The 26,939-nt window shown below is 36.5% G+C and overlaps 2 protein-coding genes across 3 annotated transcripts; both read right to left on the minus strand.

The window, feature by feature from the left end:
* Positions 1-355: 355 nt before the first annotated feature.
* On the minus strand, positions 356-9,552 carry LOC130827477 (uncharacterized). The gene is made up of 5 exons (XM_057693207.1): positions 9,245-9,552; positions 7,315-7,763; positions 2,010-2,575; positions 1,530-1,596; positions 356-1,311 (listed from the first exon to the last, which is right to left on the minus strand). The coding sequence occupies exons 2-5, from the start codon at positions 7,730-7,732 to the stop codon at positions 959-961; spliced, it is 1,404 nt and encodes a 467-aa protein (XP_057549190.1). The 5' UTR covers positions 7,733-7,763; positions 9,245-9,552; the 3' UTR covers positions 356-958.
* Positions 9,553-11,200: 1,648 nt separating this feature from the next.
* Positions 11,201-26,662, minus strand: LOC130827478 (poly [ADP-ribose] polymerase 2). Of its 2 annotated transcripts, XM_057693208.1 has the most exons (18): positions 26,416-26,662; positions 26,052-26,328; positions 25,634-25,752; positions 25,445-25,526; positions 23,553-23,779; positions 23,106-23,235; positions 22,668-22,723; positions 22,188-22,261; positions 21,951-21,997; positions 21,742-21,791; positions 21,475-21,537; positions 20,342-20,422; positions 13,759-13,869; positions 13,566-13,641; positions 13,320-13,462; positions 12,915-12,988; positions 11,778-11,883; positions 11,201-11,657 (listed from the first exon to the last, which is right to left on the minus strand). In XM_057693208.1, the coding sequence occupies exons 1-18, from the start codon at positions 26,497-26,499 to the stop codon at positions 11,565-11,567; spliced, it is 1,893 nt and encodes a 630-aa protein (XP_057549191.1). In that variant the 5' UTR covers positions 26,500-26,662; the 3' UTR covers positions 11,201-11,564. The 2 variants fall into 2 exon arrangements, with proteins under 2 accessions (XP_057549191.1, XP_057549192.1); XM_057693209.1 differs by lacking the exon at positions 13,759-13,869 and having other exon boundaries at positions 26,416-26,648.
* Between the last annotated feature and the right edge of the window lie 277 nt (positions 26,663-26,939).

Consider the following 26,939-nt stretch of genomic DNA (forward strand, 5'->3'; position numbering starts at 1 on the left):
TTCATGCCTTTTTTTTTCTAGGAGGAATAAATGATGTCCCTAGCATAAAGCTTTTCATTCTTGATTTCTGAAAGATTTCTTCAACAGTTTCATGGTAGAGTAATTTCACCTATGATGGTACAGTGGGGAGGGGGGGGGGGGGGGGGGGGGGGGGGGGGTGTGGTTGGAGGAGGGGGTTCCTTGTATAGGAAGGCTCTTCACACCCACTATGTTACTTGGACTCAGCTATTAATGTTGGATACTGATGCGTGTCCAAGTGTTGGATACATATAAATATTCAATTTTACGCCTAAAATGCCACATGCTATGTTACTTGGACTCGAGTACTAATGTTGAATACTGGTACATGTCTAAGTGTTGGATACATATTTATTCAATTTTACGTCTAAAATGAAGTGTCTAAATACAATACCAATGTCCAAGGATCAAAGATTGAACGCGGATACGTGAAGCAAAATGAAGAGTTTGAGTAGCTTAGCCCAAATGGTAGCCTAATTGTGTTCTGTCGAGCATCTTTATACTCGAATGTTCACCATTTTTCGAAGTTTGCTAAATAAACATCCAATCTCATGAAGAATTGTCTAGTCTAGTGTGCAAAACAAGACTCATCAACGGCAACGCCATCCATTAATGTACAAGCATCAAAACAGAGTTCAAGAAAACAAAGAGAACTATGAAAGAAATATAGCTGCAAGCAATACATCCCATATATGAAGGCAGATGTACAAGAAATACAGCTGCAAGCAATACATCCCCTATAGCTTGAAACAAGGCTAGAAGATGATCACATTCAAAGGCATGTAAGTTGATTCATATGAAACCCAAAATTTTCGAGTAGAAACTTACCGGTGGAATCCCGCCTTCCTGATAAAATGAACAGTGAAGAGGGATGGCAAGAGCTGCATGAATGGTACGGGTCAATCTTCGAGACCCGTACATAGTGTTCTTTTATTAGTTATTAGGGAGTCTTTCCACACCCTATGGCCACTTTCTCCATATCTCTTAGTTTGCAAAGCTCACTCTTTATACGCTCTTCTATGGTTGCAATCGACTTTAGTAAGGCATCATGATCAGTTAATGGTGTAAGCCGCTCTAGTTCGGATTTTTCTTTCACTAGTTGTTGATAAAGACTAGAAATGTGATTTTTCCGAGCATGAAGCCGATCCTGCGTGATCCTGAATTCATGCTCTTGCGAGTTTTTAAGTTCCTGAAGAACTCGATGAACTTCCTCCTCCAAATTCAGATATTCAATTTGATTAGAAAGCTTCTCTTTTCCGTCTATGCAAGCAAAATTAACACCGTCTACTTGCCCTGTAAATCGATCAAAGGTACAACCAAAATTGTTCAACTGCGATATCTTAAAGAAGGGCAATTCGGGGATGTTCATTAAGCTCGGAGAAAAGATGATCAAATATCCAAGTCTCATGTGTCAGATACAACCACATCGCCAAAACCTCAATGCCAAAATATAAAAACGAAGATTTAGAATATGAAATTGAAAAATATGGAAGGGATATACGAGGGTTCACCTGTGGGAACGGGTACAATCACCATTTCCGCCTTCCAGACATCAACTAAATCACATCCACCTTTAAGCTGCTGTCAGAACAAGATGGTCAAGTTTCTGTTTACAGAAAAAACATAACTAAGCCAAAGTAACTTAAAGATAACCACAGATATTATTATATTTTATTTTAGAAAAACAAAGAAATTTTTGATATTAAAGTCAATTTTCAGTGCTTCACCCATCCAAATTAGTCCTAAATTTTAATTAATAGAGTGATCCCAGATTCCCAACCAACCCAGTTTTGGGGGATGTCCACAAAGCAGTCTCGAGTTCTACTTTCTTGTTTTGTTCAGTCTATGATTCCGTAGAAATTTGGGATTATTCCAGAAAAATCACATGTAGAGTTAAGTTGGGAAAACTGGTCAAAATTTGGGAATGGTAATACAAATTCAATCAACACATTCGAGAAATGACTAATTCGCTTGAAAAAAATCATACTTGCCTTTTGCAAAATGGATTCAATACGATTCAGCAGTCTTTGTGAACGTTTCTTCTGTGACCCCCGCAAAATACAAGCACCAACCCATAACATCTTATTAATGTCATCCCGAGATTCAATGGATTCACAGTTCTCCAAAAGCCTTGTGACATGCTTAGTCAAATCAGTCCGTGAATCACAACGACGACAATAGTATTCAGTGTCTAGCCCAATACTTCCTCCAACTGTCCCAGCCATATAAGATCTGAGAGCACAGTTAATATGAGCCGCATGGCCGCAGATTAAATCATCATGAACTGTTGCCTCACATCGAATGAAGCTGTAGCCTCCATAAGCCAAATCTATGGTTTTACAACACAATATACAACAACACTCTCGACAGAATCCAGGTTCGCTGCAGCAAACATCACAAGATTGGGTAGGTTTTACAGCAGGAGAAATCTGGTCATTTTCCACAAGGCTGGAGCAAATTATATTACCAGCCTTACAGCCTACAGCACCAGGAAGCATATTGAGTGGAGACTGCTCTGCCATTTCTTCGGATGATATGTGAAAAGAGCCATGTTCATCTAAAATAGCAAAATCAACACAAGGAACGTCTAAAATTAACTTTAGACAGTTGAAAACAACCATGGCTCAAACATTATGGAGAAATCATCCACCCCCCCCCCCCCCCCCCCAACAGAATGTCAATATAGAACACATCAACTAATAAACTATAAGCACACCGACATATGAGCCCACAGCAAATGACTATCAAATCTTTTTGACTGTAGGACTCATGCATTGGGAAGGGACCATCACAAACCTCTTAAGCAAAATGCTTTATCCTTAGGAAGCACTCCTTTTAAATAAATACACAGAACTATTTAGCACATTGGTTCTGTGATGTATAGTGCACTTAAATCTATTAGACAGCACCCACACACAAGTCCTCTTGGCATGATAATGAATTCACTGTATAATCCTCCATAGCCCAACTTGGAATATCAGCTTAAAAATTAGTTGTATATAAAGTGCAAGGCGCCCCTAACTCCTAGTAGAAGGGTTTCTAGAGCCAAAACATGAAGCACAAAGTGAAGAAGCAGACATCAAACTTACATGTAATTTGATTTCCATCATCAACAGACAATCACGGTATACTTTCTTTACTTAAAGCGGGATAGTTGTTCAAGAAGGAAGGGAAGTGTAATGCCTTGCAGGGTGGGTCTAAAAGTGTAAAATAAAAGGAGGTCAAAAAAGAGCAGTGGGCGTCATAGTTGCACTTGCACCTAGCAAATTGCGACTCTGTCTTTTTGTCCTTGCTACTTTCTATGAAGTTACGCAATAACAGCTTGCTGTACTCGGAGCTAGGCCTGGCCCAAGTGTGCTTTCCATGTGAAGGCTAAGATGTTGGCGATAACTTGATGAACATAATATACATGCGGATAAATCCAAAAATAGCTTACTTTACAATATATATAAACTTTTAATAAAAAAATGGTCAAACTCAGTATATAATTAGTGCCAAAGTTAAAATGGTGCAACTAAAAAGAATACGGAAGCAGGAGTAATCAAACATTGTTCTCCATATTAATCAAACTAAAAGGACACTGAAAATAAAAGCAGGTTTAGAATAGAAAAATTAGTATACATCTCCCAAAAAGGGAGAGAAAAAGAATGAAAAAATGTGGTAAAGAAAGAGAAAAGAAGCAAAAAACAACTGAGAAGGTAAAGAAAGTAACAACAACATGACACTATCCCAATACCAAGTCGCTCTTGCGTAGGCGAGATTTTGGGGATGGAATATACGTAACCTTACCCTTAAAATAACAAAAGAAGTTGTTTCAGATTAATTGCTAATTGCTAATTGCAAACATCATATATAATTTCATATAAATAAGAAAGGTAATTAAACATTAAAAGTAAGAAGCTAAGTGAGGAAAGCATGTTATGATAGTAAGCAGCTGATCAACAAAAGCAAAGCACGCCTATGAGGGTGACAAGTAGGTATAAAAGGAATCAACAAATCAAATGAAAGAATGAACAAATAGATCCTAATCTACGACATTTAATCAATGCCTCCACACGGTGGTAAAAGGATTGCCAAATCTATGTCACATTAAAAGGGAAGTAGAAAATGGGATAGCTAAGATAGTTTAGCCCTTAATACTCTTTCAACCTAGCCATAAATTGATCATAATTGGAAATATAATACCAACAAAAAGATATCTCCATACATTAATTAGATTATTGACGCCTTTTCTATCTTCATTAGATACGTTGGAGTTGTAGAATATCATCATCAATTTTTTTGTATTGCTAATGCTAGGCAAAAAGTTCAATTTATAAGTTAATAAGAATCTTATACGTTATAAATATCAAATTTTCATTTCAACAATTTGAAAATCCATGAAATTTGGTTTGATACCAAGAAGCTCTTTCTAGAAAATTGAATGAGTGAATACTTGAAAATGCCAACTAAACTCCAGGGATCATGATACCTTAAACGTCGTTTATTTCAATTAATAACAATAACAAACTCAAGATTCTAAATTACACAAGAACTAGGAAGCATATCAACTAGAATCTATGTTGGAAACAAATTCAAGTTTCGATGTCCGACTCGAGCCAAACTCTCAGACTCGTGAATATTTCAAAATTAAGCACACAAGGAAACTTTTTGAAATTTAGATATGGATACGACGATATTTATATTTGTATGTCCGCTCATCTTTTTGAGTCCCCCAAGTTCAAACTTTCAATCCACCTTAGTGATTCACTAATAACTCGGCGTTGCACAAGCACAAACTATCTTAAACAATTCTCTTTCATCTTCTCCTTAATAATTGCTCCTAAATCATTTCTTATATCTTCAAATTCAATTTTATCCCTTAAGGTATTTTTGTTCAACTATTAAATCATTCTCATTTCTGCTACTACCATCATCCTACTATGATTATTTCTAAAATCTCAACAATTCAATTTATATAGTAGCATTGGTCTAATAGTCTTCTGATAAAAATACGTTTTAGCCACTTACCTTGATTACATAATAGACCAGTAGTTGCATTCCATCTTAGCCACTTACCCTTAATTTTATGAGTCACATCTTGTTGGATTTCCCACTATTTTAAAATATGAACCCAAAATATTTTAAAAGTCTACTTGGAGTAATTTCTTTTTCCTTTAACTTTATAGTTTTCTACTAATCTCACTTGTGCTAAAATGACACTTCATATACTCCTTACTCATACTATATTTAAATCATCATGAATCCAACTCTTATCTTCATCGTTCTAACTTGGTGTTTGCCCCTTTGCGTTAGCATCTACCAAAACATGTCTTAAGAAAATATGCACTAAGGCACGTCTACCTAGAATTATCGAGTTATCTCATCTAGAATCGTTGTAAAAAGAAAAGAGCTTAGGGATGAGCTATGGTGAAGGCCAATTGTATTTGAAAAATCATTTATTACCCCTCCAAATATGGTAACTTTTGTCTTCACGTCTCAATGCATATCTTACACTATATTAATGCATTTCCTACAAATAACCTTCTTTGTCATTGCCATCAAAGTCCTTCTCTTAATACCTCATTGTATGCCATCTCCAAATTAAAAGGAAATCAAGTGCAAGTCATTTATACAACCTCTATATAACTCCACCATTTGTCTCATCATATGAAACTGCTTTCATCATAGAATTTTTAGGCATAAATTCAAATTAATTATCTGATATTTCCTCATACAATTTTTTATCACTCTTTTTCATAATTTTATAGTATGGCTCGAGCTTTATCCTCAACAATTGAAGGTCTTGAAGCAATCTTGGACATCTTTGTTCTTTCTTGTAAATGGATACTTCTTCATTCGTTGGCCATTTGGATTGAACTCCAAATTTTGTTGAAAAAAAACAGCCATTCAAGTAACTCCAATAAACCTTAAGCATTTTCTTGCCTTAATAGGTGTATTATCAGCCCACATTGTTTTCTTAAGCTTTATTTGCTTTAAAGCCCCCTTAAACTATGACTTCTTTACTCTTTGCATAGATTGTTTATTTTCTTCCTTGAGAATGATGATTATGTCTCTAATAACATATTTTGCTATCCATGAAATAACTCTTCAAAATACTCTCTCAATCAATGTCCCCCGTCCTGGATTTAAATGTTATTTTCTTTATCTTTAATACTATACTATAGCTAAATCTTTAGTTTTTGCTTGCCTCCTCTTTGCTACATACTTGTTTTTCTCCTTCTATAGTATCTAATTTGTCAAACATCTCTTTGAAAACCCTTTATTTTGCCTCTCTAACTGCTACTTTTCCTTTGGTTTCAATTTTCAGATACTCTGATAAGTTTTCACCATCACTGCATTTTCTTAAAGCATGACTGTATTCTTTGTCTCTTTGCTGCTGCCTTTACCTCCTCATTTCACTAACATGTATCCTTCTTTACCACAATATATCCCCCAATTCTCTTGAAATCGCCTTAGTTATTTGAGTAATACAAATTTTCATCTCAGTCTGAAATGTCTTCGTATTCGAACCCATCTCCAATTAGCTTCTTTAGCACGACAAAAACTTTACCAATATCCTCTTTCATAGACTTCCTTTTTCCTTTGTTCTTTCTTTTAAGAAAACATTCAGAAAAAGTTTAAACTGAGTGGCCACACAATCTCGTTTAAGCAACTACCTCTACATATCCTCTAGTCAACAAGTAGTCAATTTGAATTGTGTTTATTCTAGCTCTAAATGTCAACAAACTAACACAACAATTAAATGAAAAATGCATATTAAATAAATAATAGTTCATATTATACTAAATTATAATGTACTGATATAAATTTGTTGTGTGCATGCGTGAATGTAAATATCAGAGTCCCGTGACTTGAAGTTTCAGTCAATGATGGATTTGATTCTTTGACATGAGTCTTACTCAGTCTTACTCCTTTGACAAGTGTCTATCATGGACACAGGAATCAGTTTCTAGGTAACATAAAGCATCAAAATTCAAAACCACATATTGATTGGTTTATAAATAGAAAAACTGCATCAATGTTAATGCCGGCTTAACCATCATCATTATCACCCCCAGACCATCATAGAGGCTATGCTAACTAAACCCATACTTAAAAGATGCCAACAAAACTCCCTACATTATAAAGCCAATATTACAAAAGTAGCATAAAAAGGCATTCAAATGTAAGGTCATGTTCTAGAATAATAAAAAAAAGAAAGTAAAGAAAAAGTAAATAAAACAACTTCAGGTGAAGCAAGTTGTATCATCAATCCAAATGCCTGTTCACTTATCACCAAGAATAAATGCTCACCTTTCAAAAGATAAGCCTGTTTTGAAGGTATCTTCCAACTGAATGATGAAAAAAAGGCTTTGACATCAGTACCAGGGAACATGGCTCGAACATATTGTTCAACTGAAAGCTTGCTTGCAAATCCATCCTTCTTGCGCTTAGATTTCTGGAAACGCAATGGGAGATACAAGTATCTGTCAAGATAGAATCCAGAATTAGCCACTCTTTTGCCAACTCTCCATCCCCACATATCACCGGGGCTCGGCCAATTCGCAGGTGCATATGGAAGACCTTCTCCACCCTCCTGAGGTAATACCGGCCAAAGAAGCAAACCGTTTTCCCTTATCTCAGTCATACATCCATTACTAGCATCAGCAATATCAACTTCCATCAATTGCTCACCACGTCCTGAGGCCTCTTCGATTTCACATGTCATCATGACAGAGTGAATGATCGGTTGTTATCTAATGCTGCACAAATGTATGTTAATAATGACATCAAGCATACTGCAAATAATCACATATTTAATAAACTAGCAAACTACGCCTCTTACACTATATATAACCAGATCGTATGTAAAATACAAACCACATACTCCACAACATTTGTAACTGGTTACTAATAGATGTAAGCTACAGTATTACATAGCTCCATCTTTTTGACGACATAACGTTATAAGAATTGTCAAGAGTAAGGACATAATCATTATCTACTCTAAAATGGATAATATCTTTTCTTCTCTCGCATCATCAATTTATTTCATATTGCAATAAACATCAAAAACAATGCCAAATCTCAAAAGAAAACTCGTTTTGCCAATTCCAAAACATGCCCTAATCAAACTCATTTTTCCCTTATATTGATGAAACTGATCGGGGTACCTCCTAAATAAATTCTTTAAACTTGCCTACCAAAAATGATGTGTCACCATGATGCCACTTGAACCTACATAAACCACTCCCAAACACCTCCACCTCATGGGAGATGAATATGTGAAAACATCTACATCAACACTATGTTTGGAGAACATTTTGGGAAGGAAGGGAAGAGGACGGGAGGGAAGATTGGTGTGCTTTCCTTCAAAATCTTTCCTAACCTGAAAGGATTTGTTTTGTTTAAAATGTGAAGTTCTTGTTTCCAATTCCCTTCCCTTCATTTTGCTCTATTCCCTTATTGGCATGCGAGAAATGCAATTCCTTGTTCCCCTCCTTTACCTTTCCCTATGTTTCCTCTTATCCAAATATAGCCCCATTTTAAGTTTTGTTATCTATTTAAATAAATAAATTTTAAATTAAGTTGCATATAAATGATTCTTCATCCACCGCCCCTTCAAAATGTCAATTCTCCATTCTCAAATCAGAAACAACACTATTGTGCAAACACAACATAAGAAATACACCTAGAATCCGGCAATCACAATTGATTCCCAAAACAACTAATCCTACTAATCACTCAAACCTAACAACACCATAAACCTGCAACCACAATAAAGATCATAACCATTAACAAATACTCTTCAATCCCTGGATTTGCTACAGTTTTCATCAATAATCCGTCCAACTAACATTGGAAACGATGATGACGATGATGATGATTCCGTCTAACTAAATTTAATACTTTTCCTTAAAGAAAATCCTACACTGTCTCCTAAATTCCCATCGACACATTTTATTCCTCATTACAGCTCCAAATTAAAATGTTCTGTCTTATTTTCCATAACCCAAAAGACAAATTGCACTTGTTACAAAATCAAGGGACAACGGAGTACAAATAAGCAAACAAGAGACAAAGAAAAAAAAACCCTATAAACTAAAATCAGAGAGAACAAGAAAATCAAATCCAAATTTGAAGACTGACAATTGCTGACATTGAAATCACAGCCCCAATTCAATAGTATTTGACAATTGACATAAACCTATAAGGTTTTATACAAGATTGTAAGACACCTTACCATAAGGAAAAAAAAACAGTAATTAGCTGTTGGAGAAAATTGGCGGCTGCTAAATTGCGGGCTGACCGGCGGAATGAAGCTTTACCGTAGAGATGGTCGGATGCTGAGTTTGGTAAATAGCTGGCGAAGGCGGACGCCGGCTAACAACTGCCGGAGAGAGAATGTGAGAATGAGTGCGGCGGTTTCAGACAACTGCGTCCCGACTTTCGGCCCTTTGGGTTTGCTTGAGGCCCATACAAGGTTCTTCAAATTAGAGATTAATTTTTAAAACATTCTAAACCTAATAAAATTTTATTTAGTTTTTGGACTCCTAATCTAGATTATTGTAGCAAACTATATACTTGGACAAAAAATCTATGTAAATAGAAATATTTTTTTTAGGTTGTATATAAAACTAAGAAAAATATGAAGATATCATTAATATATGGTAGAAAAATATATATATTGTAAGTATGATTTACTCTGATAAGATAAGAATAAAAGTAACTAGGTTTAAAGTAGAAAAAGCATAGTGTATCCTTAAATACCGTTATTTTCTTTGACGATTTTGCCCTCACTTCACTCTTGTTCGGTTATTGTAACTATCACATTTTCCTTTTAACTCAATCTACCATTTATTGCCACTATTAAAACCTAACAACATCAACGATTTATTGATAATGGACGACAAATCAAGCTACCTCAAAGAGGTACAATTTTTTCGACATTTTAGAATGTGGCTAAATAGTATTTCATCCTTGGGTCAAATGCGTCCTAAGCATGTTCATTTAGGCTCATTTCATTTGAGGACAAACATACGCAAAAAGTGCTTCCTCCAACAAATTTCACGGTTTGTAAATTTTATTTTTTTTGTATTTAAAAAGGAATATATTAACTGCACACTTTATATTCTTTTATAGACATAAAATTAAGATGATCCACAAGATTGTAAACCAACTCCAGTATTCTTTCTTGCACAATTGAACACCACAACTATCAAAAAATTTAGGGATCACAATGGATTCTAGTCTTCCTCATATTCGTTTTACAGGAAGTGTATTTCAAAGTTTAATACCTTAGGAATTTGGGTCGGATGATCCTCCGATAAATGTGCAAATATAGGTTAAAAATAACTTAAATCCATAAATCCTTTCGAGTCTTTTACTATCAGTCTATATCTCAGAATAGTGAGATATATCCAACAAGGTGTGATCCATAAGATCAAGTGTGGATTACAAAAATAAAGGACGTCGAGTAGGATATTATGTAATCTAGGTGTATTACTAAAGTGTCTATTTAACTAGCACTACTATATGGATCAGAATGTTAGTTAAAAAGAATCATAATAAAAATATTGGAATAGCAACATGCAAATGTTAAAAAGAATGAGGGAGAATACTTTGTGGGATAGGATTAAAATATAAAGACATATGAATAGATTTTTGGTGTTGCAACTATTGAAAATGAGATTAAAGAAAACTACCTATGGTTAATGCAGGTGCAACGATAGTATTAGAAAACCAATAAGAATAATAGAAAGCTGAAACTTGAAATACCAACTTAATAGTTCAATAACTTAATAAGTTAATACAACTACTTAACATGTTACACATTAATTTCAGATATCAACTTCAATAGATTTAAAAACCAACTTTAAATAGGTTATAATGCAATTTTTTTTTATGTTTTTTTTTTAATTATAAAATATTGATGGGCTGGGACTAAAAAGTCGTCTCAGTAAAAGACGATCTCTCAAGATACAAGTTAAGCTTAAAATTGATTAAAGTTAAATTACCACTAAATGAATAATGTTCTCAAAAAGATCTTAGTAATTTTGAATCAAATTACTTGCAAATTTAACTCAAAATGATTCAACCAAATCCAAACTTAACAAGCTTACCCACTCCGACTCAAATCCAAATCGTACAACCTACACCATTGACATCGAAGCATAATCTCAATATGCAGCGATAAATCTCTCAAAAAAGGCACACAATTACTTAATCGCAATCGAAACGAAAGAACTCATTCTAGCTTACAAACAAGTAACAAAAAGAAATTAATTTTCTTACAGCAATTAGTATGGCGACTAATTTGATTTCATCTTATTAAAACTAATTCTAAATTACAACTTCTCGAGCCACCATCAAAAAGCCAAATCTAGGGGCATTTCGAATAATTACAGAAAAATACAACTAGGCATATAGAACGAATATACACGCTATTCAGCTTAAAGTCATCGTTATGAGCTCCTCCATTCTATGATAATATTTACACACCTCATTGGTGCGGTTGTACGTGCCAGGCTGCCAGCTAGGGCGGAATCACTTGTTGAAGCTGCTTAAGATGCGTACTTGAAATTGACTTGAACAACATAGCGCATTCGTATCTGATCTACGTTGTAAACTATGTATTCATTGTAACGTAGAGAAACCTGAAGTTATTTATGTATGAGAACAGGCGTAATGTGAAGTCAAATCTATAGAACAAGAATGAGACACTCCAAAGTTCAAACTAAAATTGAAGTTCAGCTGGAACAAGTTTGACTGCTTACCTTGGATTCTTTCTTCTCTACTGGCTTTCCAAAGGGAACAACAACACCATCGTCAAGCACTTTGGATTGGGACATATTCGGGGCAGTTGCACCTACTCCTTTTGTGCTGTTATGGAAAATCATCAATTTAAGGGTAATATTTTTCTGTGATTAGTTCGGTTGCACAAAACACATTACATCTATCTAGTGCCAAAGCAAAAGTTGAAGAACATACAAGCATAGAAGGAACTTTATGCATCATATTCATATAATGGCATAGATCTCCAGGAATCAGGAACTCTATTATTTACATACGCATGAGCATAGAGTATAGACACAATAAACATATAAGATTAAGTGGGGATATCCAACACTTCACCTTGGGTCCCAAAAAAGTGGGGATATCCAATAAAATGTGACCTAAAAGATTAATTGTGGGTGGCCAAAATGGAAAGCAACTACAAGGATAATATGTAATTGAGATGTGCCCCTAAAGCGCTACTATATGAATCCAATATTTAAGCTTTTAGGAAGCAAGGATCATCGTAGGAATATAAGTAGCCGAAATGCAGATGCTTAGATGGATGAATTGACATACTTTGAGGGATAGAAATCAAAACAAAAACAAAACAAAAGAAAAGGTTTAGGCGTCGCCTATTATGAGGATAAGATAAAAAATAATTTAAGATGGTGGGTATATAGAGTATTGATGAAGTGATAAGTGATAAGGAAGAAATAGGAACATGGGCCTTTAAAAATAGAGCGTGAAAGACCAAAAATGACATCGAGAGTAAATTTAGGAAATCGTATAAAGAACTTAGATTTACAAGTTGAGATGCTAAAAAATCAAAACGAATAGAGAAAGAAAGTTCATGTGAATGACCACTACATATGATCTACTAGTTCATTTAGTCAACCCAAATCTTTTAAGATTAAGGCTTTGGTATTGTTGGTGTTGATGATGAGTGAAAGATGAAAACCAAGTACAAAGAGTTTTCAAGCTCTAGCACAACATTATTTTAAGGAACGAAAATGCCAAAGGTCATAGTGTCAGGAATGGAAAGCTAATTTTTTTTACTTGTTATGAAGACGTGTCATGAGTGGAAAGTGTCATATTGAACATATTAAGACAATCTATAAGCAACATAGAGACCTCACCTTAGCTTTCCAGCAGGTAATTTATCTGCATTGTAGTTTGCATAATGGAGCTCTTCCATCTCACCCAATGCCACCTAAAAAAGGAGAAACAATGCTATAATCAGATAGCTAGACAAGGATATGACTCAGACACCAAGGTCTAAGAGTAGCGGTTTTCATTAGTTCCCCAACACAAACAGGTCATACAGGTCACAACAACTTAGATGCACACCAACTCTTGGGTGTGTTATTTGTTAACCAAATGAAATAGGAATTAAGTCAAAGCTAAGGATATCAGAAATATGATTATTAAAGTACCAGCAGACATGATTCCATCTGAAAAGAAACTACTCCTAGTCCTCAGACTTTCCCCAAAAAAATAGAATTTCACTTCAAAGCATTTAAACACCATGAGCTAATGACTACCTCACACAAAAGTAGAACGCCGGTAGGAGCTCCAGAAAAGGAACAACAATAGTTTGCACTCTTAGAAAACATGTCAGCAAAATACACCCCTTTGCCAAACATATAGCCTGTTGCAGGTGCTTCAGGTGGAGCAATACGCAACCCTGGATAATGAAACAAAAGTTGAGAAATAAAGAGAAAGAGAACTATTATCTGTAACACATAAAATGACAAACCTGCTCATCTTTGATGGGATTCAGCAATTACCTTGAGATAAAATTCCAGTCCAGTTTGTTAGCCGAGAGCCATGCCATAACAGCATTCTATTTTTTGTATTAGAGAACTGGTCGGAACAGTGACGCTAATCAGAGTGGAGGTAGACACTGAACATAATCTAATATCCAACGAGAAAACTGTGGAGTGAAGAGGGTGTAAAGTGGTAAACACTCGAGTAGAATACCTTTTTAAACCGTTCATCTTCTCCCTCTCTTGACACCCTAAATATTTGAGCAATTTTAACAGTATAGTTGGAATGTGTTTTGGCATGAGTATTCTTAGTATACTGCTGGATCTGAGCGGACAGAAAATCAATCAGTAATATATTTTTTCCATGTAATAGTAATACTAACAGGATTCATCACTGCAGCAACGAGCAGATATACATGAGTAGACATTGAACCATTATAACCCGATTATAATGATTTGTAGTGGCAAAATAACTTTTTCCCCGCTGTTTTTATGGTGGCTGGTTTGCAACTCAAAATAATTATTTTTCTAATATTGTGTGACGGTGGTGGTTGCTACTAGTCATTGAATTTTTTGGAATTATATTGCAATGGTGGTGGTGTTTCCAACCAGTGGTGGCCTTGGTGTTGCAATTGGGTGTATATCCATTGGTCGTGGTCGGATTTTTAGAGTGGTACTTACAAAAGGAGGAAAAAGGAATAGAGGGGAAAGGCTAGGGCATTGAAGAGTCAATTTGGTACAATAAATACTCGTTCTTTACATCATTTGATATGTATTCTCAAATCTAATAAGAGGCATAGTCATAGAAGGGATTCTTTGACAGCTATTATAAACCTCAATTCTTCTTGCTTTTGAATTTTAATATTCTTTAGGAAAAATTACCTTGAATAATACAACATTTCAACTTTTTTCTTGTAATAATATCAACTATTGGTTAACCATGAATTATACAACTGTCATGGAAGAGGATAGGCCCAAGCCCATTATTAAGCACATATACTCAAGCAAAGGAAAGCATGTTAATTAAACAAATCAGTTATACAATCTCTGGGAATATTTTACAAAAGATGTTGTTTGTTAGAGTTTGTTACACCTCCTGCTGAGCTGTACTCTTTGATATTCTAGAATGTAGTACTTATTATATATAGAGGGAAGGGGGGGATAGATTTGATTATGCTTGTAGTACTAAATTGGTCTTGTACCGTAAGAGTTATCAAGCCACTTGAAGAGCTCGAGGGAGTACTTTGCATTCCACTTCTGCTCTTCTATTTCTTCTGTGTTCTAATTCTGCTTCTCTCTTCTTTTTTTCTTTTCTGATATTGTGAGTTGCTTAGCTGCTGATCCCCATCACAATAGTGGCATCAGAGCAAATCGATCATGGCCCCGACACAAGCAAATCGCTTGGACAGCCTGGAAGAGGTGTTGGCTGTCCTGCAAGGCGAAATACCATATTTGAAGAAGACCATGGAGGAGAAGTTCAGTGAGATGAAGAAGTATTTTGAGGAGTCACAATCCAAGGTGGTTACAGAGCAAAACAAGAAATTGGATGAATGCTCTAAAGGGCAAAGAGACTTCACGGCTGCCATTACCATACTCATGGATGAGGTTAAGACCATCAGTGCAAAAATGGTGAACCACAACGAAGAAAACCCACAAACCCATTCAGCTAGTAACCGGGAACGATCTAAGGTTGAGCAAAATCGCTTGAAGGAAGAGGAGAGTTCAAGCTTCTTGGAGGAATTACGCAATCCATGGAACGAAACACTGAAAGACATCACGGGAAGGTACGTAAATTGGATTTTCCATTTTTTTTGGGGGAGGATCCAGATGGATGGGTTAACAAGGCGGAGAGGTACTTCGAGGTGTATAGCCTGACTGAAACTGAGAAGATGGGGGCGGCGAGTTTGGGATTGGTAGGAGATGCGTTGGCTTGGTTTCAATGGGAGAATAAGCGACGATCGATCACCAATTGGAGAATTTTGAAGCGATTATTGCTGAGACATTTTCGAGGCCACAAGAGAGGTTCTCTCATGGAGCAATGGATGAGCGTGAAGCAAGAAGGAAGTATAGAAGATTATGAAAAGGTCTTCATTCAGTTTGCTTCGAATCTAGAGGAGGAGATAAGTGAATCTTGTTTATTGGAAAATTTCATTAAGGGGCTGGAATGGAAGATACAAACTGAATTGAAGTTGATGGATCCTGTGAATATGGATGAAGCTCATGATTGGGCTGTTAAAATTGAGGAGAAGCTGCTGGCTCTTGGGCTACTTAATAACCAAAGTGGGTCTGGCTGACATTTACCAAACTACCCTCCCAAACCCACAAATTATCCCAAACAGCATTATTCTCCACCTGTCACTCAACCACATTACCCACCACATGTCTAACATAAACCTAACCCAACAAATACCCATCATCACTTCCCAAACACAAATAACACCCAACAAATTTCCCAAAACCATACCCACCTCAACCGTAACCCACAAAATGACCAACCCCGCCGGTTAACTAACTGTGAATACCAAGATCGAAAGTCGAAAGGCTTGTGTTACCGGTGTGATGAGAAGTGGCGTGTAGGGCATATCTATAAGAAGCGTGAGTTAAGTGTCTTGATTGTGGGGGGAAGTGAAGAGGAAAATGAAACTAGTGAGGAGGAGACGTTTCCGGTGGAGACAGATGTCAGGCCGATGGGAATTTCTCTTAACTCGGTGGTTGGGATTGATAACCCTAGAACCATGAAGCTTGAGGGGAGGATTGGAGACGATAAGGTAGTGGTGATGATTAACCCCAGGGGAACCCATTATTTCTTTTCACCGGATATTGTCAAGAAGTTAGGAATTTTGATAGAACCCACTGAGGAATTTGGAGTTACATTGGGAACGGGGGAGACCCGAAGCGGTAAAGGAAGGTGTAAAGAGGTAGAATTGGACTTGGGAGCCATTAGCATTACCGAGAACTAATTACCCCTGGAACTTGGTCATTCTAACATTATTTTAGGAATTGAGTGGTTGGCCAAATTGGGCACCATCTCTACCAACTGGAAACATCCATTGATGCAATTTGTATGGAAGGGGAGTAAGGTGATACTACAGCGGATCCATCACTAGAACGATCACGAGTGACACTCAAATCGATGATGAAAGTGATCCGAAAATCCGGGGGTGGTGTATTAGTGGAGCTGACTAGTATTTCTAGACAAGAAGATACTATGATTTCGATATACCCAGTAAGGTCTCAGATCTCTTACAACCTGTTATTCAACAGTATGCTGCAGTATTTCAGATGTCGCATGGTTTACCTCCTAGTCGTGCGACACAACATCAAATCACTTTCAAGAGCGGGTCCAGCCCCGTGAGTGTTCGGCCTTATTGGTACCCCTAAATCCAAAAGAACGAAATAGAAAGGTTAGTAGCTGATATGTTGCAAGCTGGCATAATACAACCCTCACACAGTCCTTTCTCTAGCCTGGTGTTATTGGTGAAGAAAAAAGATGGGTCGTGGCGATTTTATATCGACTATAGAGCTCTAATTAAGCAAACAATTGCGGATAAATTTTCGATTCCTGTGATCGAAGAGTTATTGGATGAGTTGTGTGGAGCTACGGTGTTTTCTAAATTGGATTTGAAGTCAGGCTACCATCAAATTCGTATGAATAAAGAGGATGTTCATAAAACCGCGTTATCATTACGAATTCGTCGTCATGCCTTTTGGCTTGACGAACGCAACCGCCACCTTCTAGTCTTAGATGAATGACATCTTTAAGCCATATCTCCGTCGATTTGTTTTGGTGTTCTTCGATGACATCTTGATATACAGCCCCTCTATGGAGGAACACGCTCAACACTTAACCGAAGTCTTGGAGTTACTTGCTCGTCATCAATTATACGCCAATGCCAAGAAGTGTGTAATTGGGCAAACAACAGTGGTGTACTTAAGCCACGTTGTGTCCGAGTAAGGGATCGCTATGGACCCAGACAAGGTTCAAGCTATACAAGACTGGCCACTTCCTCAAAATCTAAAAGACCATCGTAGTTTTTTGGGTCTAGCCGACTATTATCAAAGGTTTATCTACCAGCTCGCTTCACCTCTCACCGACCAGCTCAAAAAGGATAATTACGATTGGAATGAAGCCGCCACAGCAGCTTTTGAAAACCTTCAGAGGGTCATGCTCACAGCCCCTGTTCTAGCTATTCCTAATTTCTCTATTCCCTTCGTAGTGGAGGTCGATGCATCGATAAAAGGATTACGTGCCGTCCTCTCACAAAATAAGCATCCCATTGCTTATTTTAGCAAGGCACTCGGAGTACGGGGGCAAGCAAAATCAATTTATGAGAAGGGGCTCATGGTCATTGTGTTGGCAATCCAGAAATTGGCGACATTATTTAATCGAGCGACATTTTGTGGGTTAGTAAGTTGTTGGGGTATGATTTCGAAGTACAATTCAGACCGGGTATCACCAACAAGGCAGCCAACGCCTTGTCCCGTCACCACAAAATCTATCACACTCAGTTAAACGCCTTGGTTTCCACCTGTTGGGTTGATTAGGAGTCCTTAAAGAGTGAGGTACGGAAGGATGCGGTTTTAGGCAAATTATACACAGAATTGCAAGCCCAAGGAGGGGTTATAGCTGATTTTTCACTTCATCATGATTCCTTACTGTACAAGGGGAGGCTAGCCATTCCTAGTACCTCAGCCATGGTGGACAAATTGTTACTAGAATATCACACTACGGCGATAGGTGGTCGTAAAGGGGAATACAAGACTTACCTTTGTTTGGCTAAAGATTGGTATTGCGAAGGCATGCAGAAAATGGTGACTCAGTTCGTCAAAAGTTGTCTTGTATGCCAACAACAAAAGGCTTCTCATCAGCACCCCGCCGGCTTATTCCAAACCTTGCTGATTCCGACTCAGGTTTGGGACGATATTACTATGGATTTCATTGAGGCACTACCCAAATCCGGCGAATACGATACCGTATTGGTTGTGGTGGACCGCTTTACCAAATTCGCTTATTTTATCGGGCTCAAACATCCGTTCAATGCCACTACAATAGCTGTTGTTTTTGTTAAAGAGGTGGTTCGTCTTCATGGGTTTCCATCATCCATTGTCTCTAACAGAGATAAGATCTTCATGATCACATTTTGGTCGGAGCTATTCCGTCTACAAGGTACCGTTCTAAATCGAAACATGGCCACAAACGGATGGGCAAAGCGAGATTGTAAATCAAGCCCTAGAAACTTACCTTCGTTCTTTTATCAATGGACAACCATGACAATGGGCTAAGTGGCTACATTGGGTGGAATATTGCTACAATACGGCTCCCTACATGTCTATTAATATGTCGCGTTTCAAAGCTCTTTATGGGCGTTCACCCCCTCACTGATTCATGTTGGACATAACACAACTCAAGTGGATTGTTTGGATCAATTATTACGTGAATGTGATGCGATTGTGGATAACTTACATTATTACTTGCTTCGTGCTCAACACCATATGCAAAAATGGGCTAATATGAAACGACGAAATGTTTCCTTTGAAGTGGGAGACCTAGTGTATCTGAAGCTGCAGCCCTACCGACAACAATACAAGTATACAACCTTCGAGATGAGTTTTCCACCAACATTTATTTTAATAAATTTTACCCAAAAATATAAATTACATTTAAATTAAAAAAAATCTCACCCCTTCCTCTTTTTCCACATGTGCACCACCCCACCCAACACCCTAGAACAACCGCACCTACCCTCCCACAACCACCCTAACATTTCCAGCGACCCACCACCACAACCCAGAAATTGAACATATGAACCCATGTGCAGCCCACACCTAGATCTCACCACATTCAGATCTCACCATACACCACCACTCTTGTAAACAACCCACACTCAGAATTAAAAGCGACTAGGAGGGTGATTTCGCAGTTGGCGGTTATGGGGGAGGGGGTGTTGCAATTGGAAGCCAGGGTCGCAATTTATTGGTGATGGTGGGCAAAAAGGTTGGTGGCTAAGTTCTCAAATGGTAGGGCAGAAAGTTTTGATAGTGGGTGGGTATGAAGGTGCAGGTTTGGTGAACGACAGTGGACAAGAAGGTGGTGAGGCCTGGGAAGAATGTGTTGGCCGCCAAGGGGGTTAAGCTGGGGTGGGGGCAGTGTTGTTAAGAGGGTAGTGGAGTGGAGAAAAGGATTTGGTGGCATTTGATAGTAGAGGGGGATGGGGTTGCATAGGAGATAAAGGAGAGGTAGGGGAGTCAATTTTGGTGGTGGGTTTTGATGAAGGTGGTGGTGACCAAAAATGGGTGGGGGCATGGTGGCAGTGGCAGTGGGTGAAGTATGGTGGAAATGGGGTGTTGAATTAATTTCCATTATCTTTTTTTCGCTTATTTTAATTGCATTTTCTTTTTTTTTGCAAGTTGACCTATAATTGTAGGTTTCCAACAGGTTAAGGATGCTAGAGAGAAATCCACACTGAAGTTGTATTATTCAGGGTTAATCAAAAGTTCGCATTATCGTAGGGAAATAAGTGAAAGGTTGTATGATTCAAGATAATTTTTCCGATTCTTTATTATTTTTTCTGATTTTAAGATTATAATAGTAACCAATTCCTAACTCAAATCCTAAAATATCAAACTACATTTAGTAGCCAACAGTGAACAAAAGGGTATACTCATCCATTTACTGCATCATTAGTTTCCATTTTAGGTATTCTCTAAAGTAGTGGTTGTACATTATACATAAAAGCATAGGATACAACATCATAAATTCTTAGAACTATTAATAAATTTTGGTACCAGAGCTCTACCATGGAAAATTCTTCTGAATCAACTTCAACAGGAATCAGTTCGCAACGAAGTCGTCCATATAGAGAGAACAAGAGATCAAACTGCAAAAAAGGAGTATAAGTTAGAGCAACCACAAAGTTTTAACAAGACGTGACACAAGGGGGACAACAAATAAGCTTCAGCATAGGTCAAAATTAGAGTTGTTCATGGGCAGGCTTGGGCGGGAAGCGGACCGGATAATCCCTTACCCACAGGCTCTAATATTCAAAAGCCCGCCCGCATTTTTCCAACCTTTGTCGCAACCCACCCATTCTTTTAGCGGGCGGGACCCGCAGGTGAGCGGGCATTTCTTAAATAATAATTAAAAATACAATATAAATTATAAAGATAAGTCTTAATAACAATTAAAATAATACAATACATTTTTCAAAATACTTCCAAATACATAAAAATTCTCAAAATACTCAAACTATTTAAATTTAAACATTATGTTGGATGATCCAACCAAAGCAATGCGATCATTGACTATCATTATCTTACAACGGAGTAATGTAAACAGTAGATGATAGGAGTATTAAACTAAGCTAGGTAATTATTATTTAATGGGTAATGTTGACAAGAGATGAGTAAACTAGAGCAGCTTAAAAAATAATAGAATTATCATCAAATAATTAAAATATTAAACTAAGAGAGCGGCCAGATATACTAGCGGGTATTTTTTGTGCGCTAACCGCCCATTTATCTTGGCGAATGGGTATTACCCGTCCAAATATTAATTTTCTTTATAAACATTGTCCAAGCCCGCCTGATTTTCAAGTCGGGTGGGCCAAGGCGCCCATGAATAGCTCTAGTCAATATGAAGTCACACACCACACAAGTAGAAACTATTGTGGCAACTTCAACGGCAATGCAACAATGCCAAAGCCCTACCCAAAAATCAAAACAAATTAACGTGGGAGATCAGAGTAACTAAGAGTACTAAATTGCAACTTAGAAACTCAATTCTAATGATCATCTCCACATGTATTTTACTCCATTTGTTCCTATCAATTATACATTATTACATGAGCTAAATCAAGAAAGCTTTTATGACGAAAACAAAATAAAGGCCAAATGAAAGCCTAACATAAGTTTCAGAAAACAGATGGTGTACCTGCATTCCCACATCTTCGCTCAATAATTTTGTTGCCAGCTCAATTTCACCCAATGCCTCAACCTAACACATCAAAGATGCATCAGTTAATTAGCAACAGCGATTAGCAGACATCCTTTGTCAAACATAGCATGACTGAAACTCAAAATTTAGCACGATTCACTCAAAAAAAGTTGGATCACATAATCCTAATAAGTAAATAATCAAGGCAATTGAACAAAAAGATTAGCACCATGTGAAGTCACAAGTACAAATATGAAAAGTTACCATTTCCAGTTTGCTCTTCAACTTTTGAGGTGTGTCAATGACAAACTCGCCTGCAAGTTTTTACAAACAAATACGAGAAGACAGCTTTGCAACAGCAATGAACAAGTGCTCATTTATCAACATATGAAACATCAAATGTAAAAGGCAGTATAAATTAATCACATTGAACTCTAAAACAGTTACTATACTAACAAGAAATATAGACTTACGCATTTTCTTATAGCCAAAATCATGAGGAATGACAGTATAGAATTCCCTGAAAAAGAAAAGACTTCATAAAGGAGAGCATCTAGCGTAAAGTTTTCATGCAGGTGACAGTACCAGTTAGAAATGAAATTACATCAGTAGACATGAAAAAGTATTGACAAACTACAAGAATATGTACAATGGTGAGCAATTATTTGGAGAATTGTTAAAGCAAATATGCATATTAAACGTAAACTCACCCACTTAATTGCTCAAGCAGTTTCTTGTTAGACTGACCAATGGCATCTGAAATCCTCTTCAGAACATTGTAACCCTACATATATACAAGGACAAGTAACTGAACATCAACGTATAGTTCATTACCATGTCACCAACAGCCAAATCAATTATCAACTCACGTTAATATCTAATCAAGACGATCAAATAAGCTATCACTCACCGGCGTCTACGCCATATGTAACAAATTTTGTAATTAGACAAACATTAAGTGAGCATGAGCATCTTAACAAAAGAACTAACAAAGGGATTAAGGACGCTTAAGACACATTTACTTTTGGTTCTAAGAGTGTTAACATCGATGATCTAGCAAAAATACCACATACTAAAACTATGACGTACATTCCAGCCTTAATGTACATGGACATCTCAATCCTCCAATGAAAATTACCGCAATTATAGGAATTTACTTCTACAACAAAAACAATAAATGTATGATATACCTTCAAAATTGTGGATTTACTCAACTTTCCAAGTGGTAATTTCTCAGCATTGTATCCTGGATGATTAATTGCAATATATTATACATACATGTAATGAAAATAAAGAAAGAAGATACAAGAGAAGGTTCCCGATGCAGAAAATAAAGATTTCTCAGTCACATTTGTATTTATGAAAAGCCCCCCCATCCTCTCGTCATGGAATAGAACAGAAGTTAAACCCCAGGTAACAATAAAAATGGGCATTATCTATTCTAAAGATCTCTGAATGGCATAAACATCAGGAAACCTTTCTCACTACACTACAAAAAGTAACGAACGTCAAGAGAACATTCAATTAAATCATAGATACAATAAAAAGGATTAGAAAATATAGGGTAAAAATTTTTGTCATGCCGAAATAAAACCAGGATAGAAAACTTGGATCAAAAAGATACTCACCAATTTCCATCATCTGCTGCTTCATCATACTGATATTGCATATAAGAGAGATGAACTTAGCGACACGAGGCTCGAGTTTGGTTTCCCGTGGTTGAATGCTTGTACTAGTTGAAGGCAGCTTTTCTTTGTCCTGAAAATAAAAGTATGTGCAAAAATTATATTTCGAGATCAGAACTTTTGAACATCCTGTCACTACAGCTCATGATGGTATAAACCAGTAACAGTAGCTGCAAATTCTGAGAGAAGTTGTACTTCAGGAGGACCAGGACTGACATAACAATTAATTAATTAAATATTTTAACTCTCCATGCATATATTGAACATGTCTGCAATCTGCATATAAATAGACACAGACTCCAGAAAATAACAATTTCTATTTGAAAGCATCCAAAAGTTCATACACTACAAAATAATGTTTCAAAAGCATTAAAAAAACTAAAGCCATACTTGTTCTTTTTCGCTGTAATCCATTTCCAACCATGTATAGCTCTTCGGGTAAGAAACAAAATTTTTTCGATCGGACCAATGGTTTTTTGTCTTTGCCAAAAACTTCTGCTGGAACTCTTGAATTGCAGTTTCCTGACATGAATATGGACCAAACAGCTTATCTTGACCCTTCACTCCTACTCTGCCCCATCTGCTGTATACCATGTATGTTCCGCCGCCATCAATTTCTATATTAGCACAAACAGATAAATAGAATGTTGCTGAGTTAAGAATGAACAATAAAAATTATCTACTCTAAGTAGTGAGTCGAGGAATTTAAATTTCACAATTGCAAAACAAAATCAAATTATACAGGAAGCAACATCATTGTCGTATGTTTAACCAGCAATTTAAATTCTTGAGCATTTTGGAGTAGAAAGTTTTAAACTAGTTGAAGAAACTGCACTTCTGTACTCTGGAAACAATAGTATAGTGCTGCTAGCATTAAGAAATACAACTCTGAATATATATAATTCAAAACCCATTCATATTAGTGCTTACTCTCCATATATAAAATCTTCTAATTTAAATTATTGAAAAATGTATGATTACCATTACAATCATGAAAGCAGAAGAATCATTTGATGAAAATTGAAATTTATTAAATCCCAAGGACCATAAAAAAGAGAACTAAAAAGGGACCGAAGGATCCAGTAATAGTAGTAAAAGGTGTCTTGATTATATCATAAAATTTCTGTTAGAAGTGTGGTTAATGTTTTCTTCATGTGAGCATATTGGCCTATACTTTAATAAGATCAAGGACAGAATTGGTGAAACACTAATCAGATACAATAAATTTCTGTTTGTACCTCATTTTTGAATTATGCTGCCTTCTCCCACATCATTCTGTAATTTAATTTTTTTGAATTTCAATCATACGGCAAAAATGTGGTTTGGTCATAATTGTGGTGATGCGGACAAAGTGTGACGTTTTTGTTGAACCGACCTAAATTACAGTTCGTTTACATCTTTAAGAGCCCAGTAATATAGGTTTGACAGATTTGCAAAACCTTTACAACTCGACCGATACTATACAATGCAACCTTTTTTTTGCACTATGATTTTCATGAAGACAATCATAAACGTCTTGATTTTAAATGTGGGAATTCATTGAAATTGAAGATGTTGAGTTTGAAAATTCAATTTTTACGATAAAATTCAGTTTATTAAAACTCAAAACTCTTTTAAGATATCATGGGTACACCTCCACTATTGGAAACTCCTTATCTCCCATAGAATGTAGACTCCATCAGAACTTTACAAAACTTGATTTTAATAATGTTGACTGCTGAATCACATAGATTAATTTAAATAATGCTAATTCACTGGCTGGGTTACATTATCTGATTGATTTTGCACCAAAGAGTATAAAGCATAACACCCAAATTTTCAAGTTTGAAGAGCAACATATTAGTTTCACATGCAAAATGACTTATCAAGGTCATGTCACTGCAAACACTCTTACTCATCGCACATGTTGCGTGTTGGAAATCAGGATCCTTTGACATGACACAAGTACACTCTAAACCAGCCTAAGAAACCTGGTTTTTGGCTAAATTGTCGTGCATCGATCTTTTGATATCTATGTGTTCAATACAACCCATATGAATCTAAATGATATCCCATAAAGGGTTAACACATAACCTAGCACATCACTTTGGTTATTCAAAAGCCACCAAAAATCACATACATAACCAAGCAATTTATCTTAATTCAAAGTCAAGATAACAAGATGACAAACAATATGAAAAAAGAACAGCCTATGTTGCATCCAACACAAGTTTGTCGAGCATAACCAAACATAGTATTAACATGGCATCATAAATTGAATCACTTAAAAGCCTAGAACTCACCGAGAACTTGAATCACATAAAACTTGTTGTTGTTGTCCCCTACATTGGTCTGGTTCAACATGGCATCATAAATTCCATCTTCCTAACAGCAAACAATCCACATCAAGAGTTGTTGACTTTCTTTTCCTTCAAGGTAGCACTCAATAAATCACTATTAGCATGAAACTAAAAGAGTGGAACAGAAACCACCTTTTCTAAAACATGATATTGACTTTTTATATTGTCAGGAAGCCATTGATCCAAGACCGCAGAACCCTTCTTTGTTGCCTTCACCTGCTTCTCGGTCTTAACTTCCTCCACTTCTTCTCCTTTGACCAGGACATGAGCAAAAAAAAATAGACAACAGTACAGCAGAACCAACATTATTTCCATCAACATTCACTAGATGTCGTAGTAACGAATCCAGGACATTAGTATAGGATGGGCTGAGCGCCTAATTTTGAGCTATGCTGAACCAATTTTACTTCAATTCTTATCTGTTACATATTACAGGCAGGAAAAAGGATCCAATGTATGCAAACCGTACCCTCAGAATTACAAATAGGTTATTTTCAATCCAATCAAGTTAAAAGCTAAAAAAAATTAAAGAAAACAGTTAGTGATATACCGAATCCATCAGTAGCAGAAGTAGCAGCAGAACAAAGCCTTTCAACGAGTTCTTTTTTAGTGCCAACGGGTGAAATTCCTCTGAGAGTAGCTTCCTTGCGCAAATTCTGAACATTCATCGCTTGAAATTTGTCAATAACACTGATTTCATCTTTAGATTCCTCATTGTTTAGTTCTTTATTTTCCCTCTCTCTCTTTTTCCCAATTGTTGAATTTGATTCCTCCGTCGGCGTAGATAGAGCATCCTCTTTGCGAAGGGCAGCATTCAGTCTCTTCGCCTGAAATCAAATTAGCCATTAAATGAAACAAAAGCTCAAAAATATTTCAAAGGCGGAAAGAGAGAAAAGGAAGGGTTTGAAAGTAACTAAAGTAGGTTTAGTGCCAGAAATATCAAGGCCGCGTTTGGAGAGCTCATCTCGAAGCTGATCGACTTTCATGTTGTTCGCCATTTTCGTCGAGGAAGGAGAGTTTTAATGGCGGTTGGAGGGAGAAGCAGAAAAAATTGAATTTATAGGAAGTTTGAATTTTGGAGACTAAATGGAAAGGCTTCCTGGAAAAGGAAGTAGTGTACTAAAGTGTTGTGCTGTGCACGATTTCCTTCGGGGGATGCCGTCGGGAGTATTACACTAATAATGGGCTATGTGCCCAAGTTAACTTGTAATTTGCCAAATAAATTTTTTTTTAAAAAAAAAACCTAAATAAACAAATTTTATCCGTTCTAAAATACTAGCTATATAACAGTTAGTAACACTATTTATTATTAAAACTTGTTTTATATGTTGCGATTAATGTGTGAGAAAAAAAAAATACTCAAGTGGTATCTTGTTTGAATCATCGAATGACATATTTTCATAATATTAACTTTTTATAATATTTAGATTAGATGTAC

This window comes from Amaranthus tricolor, chromosome 11 (assembly GCF_026212465.1).
Source record: "Amaranthus tricolor cultivar Red isolate AtriRed21 chromosome 11, ASM2621246v1, whole genome shotgun sequence".
Lineage (NCBI taxonomy): Eukaryota > Viridiplantae > Streptophyta > Magnoliopsida > Caryophyllales > Amaranthaceae > Amaranthus > Amaranthus tricolor.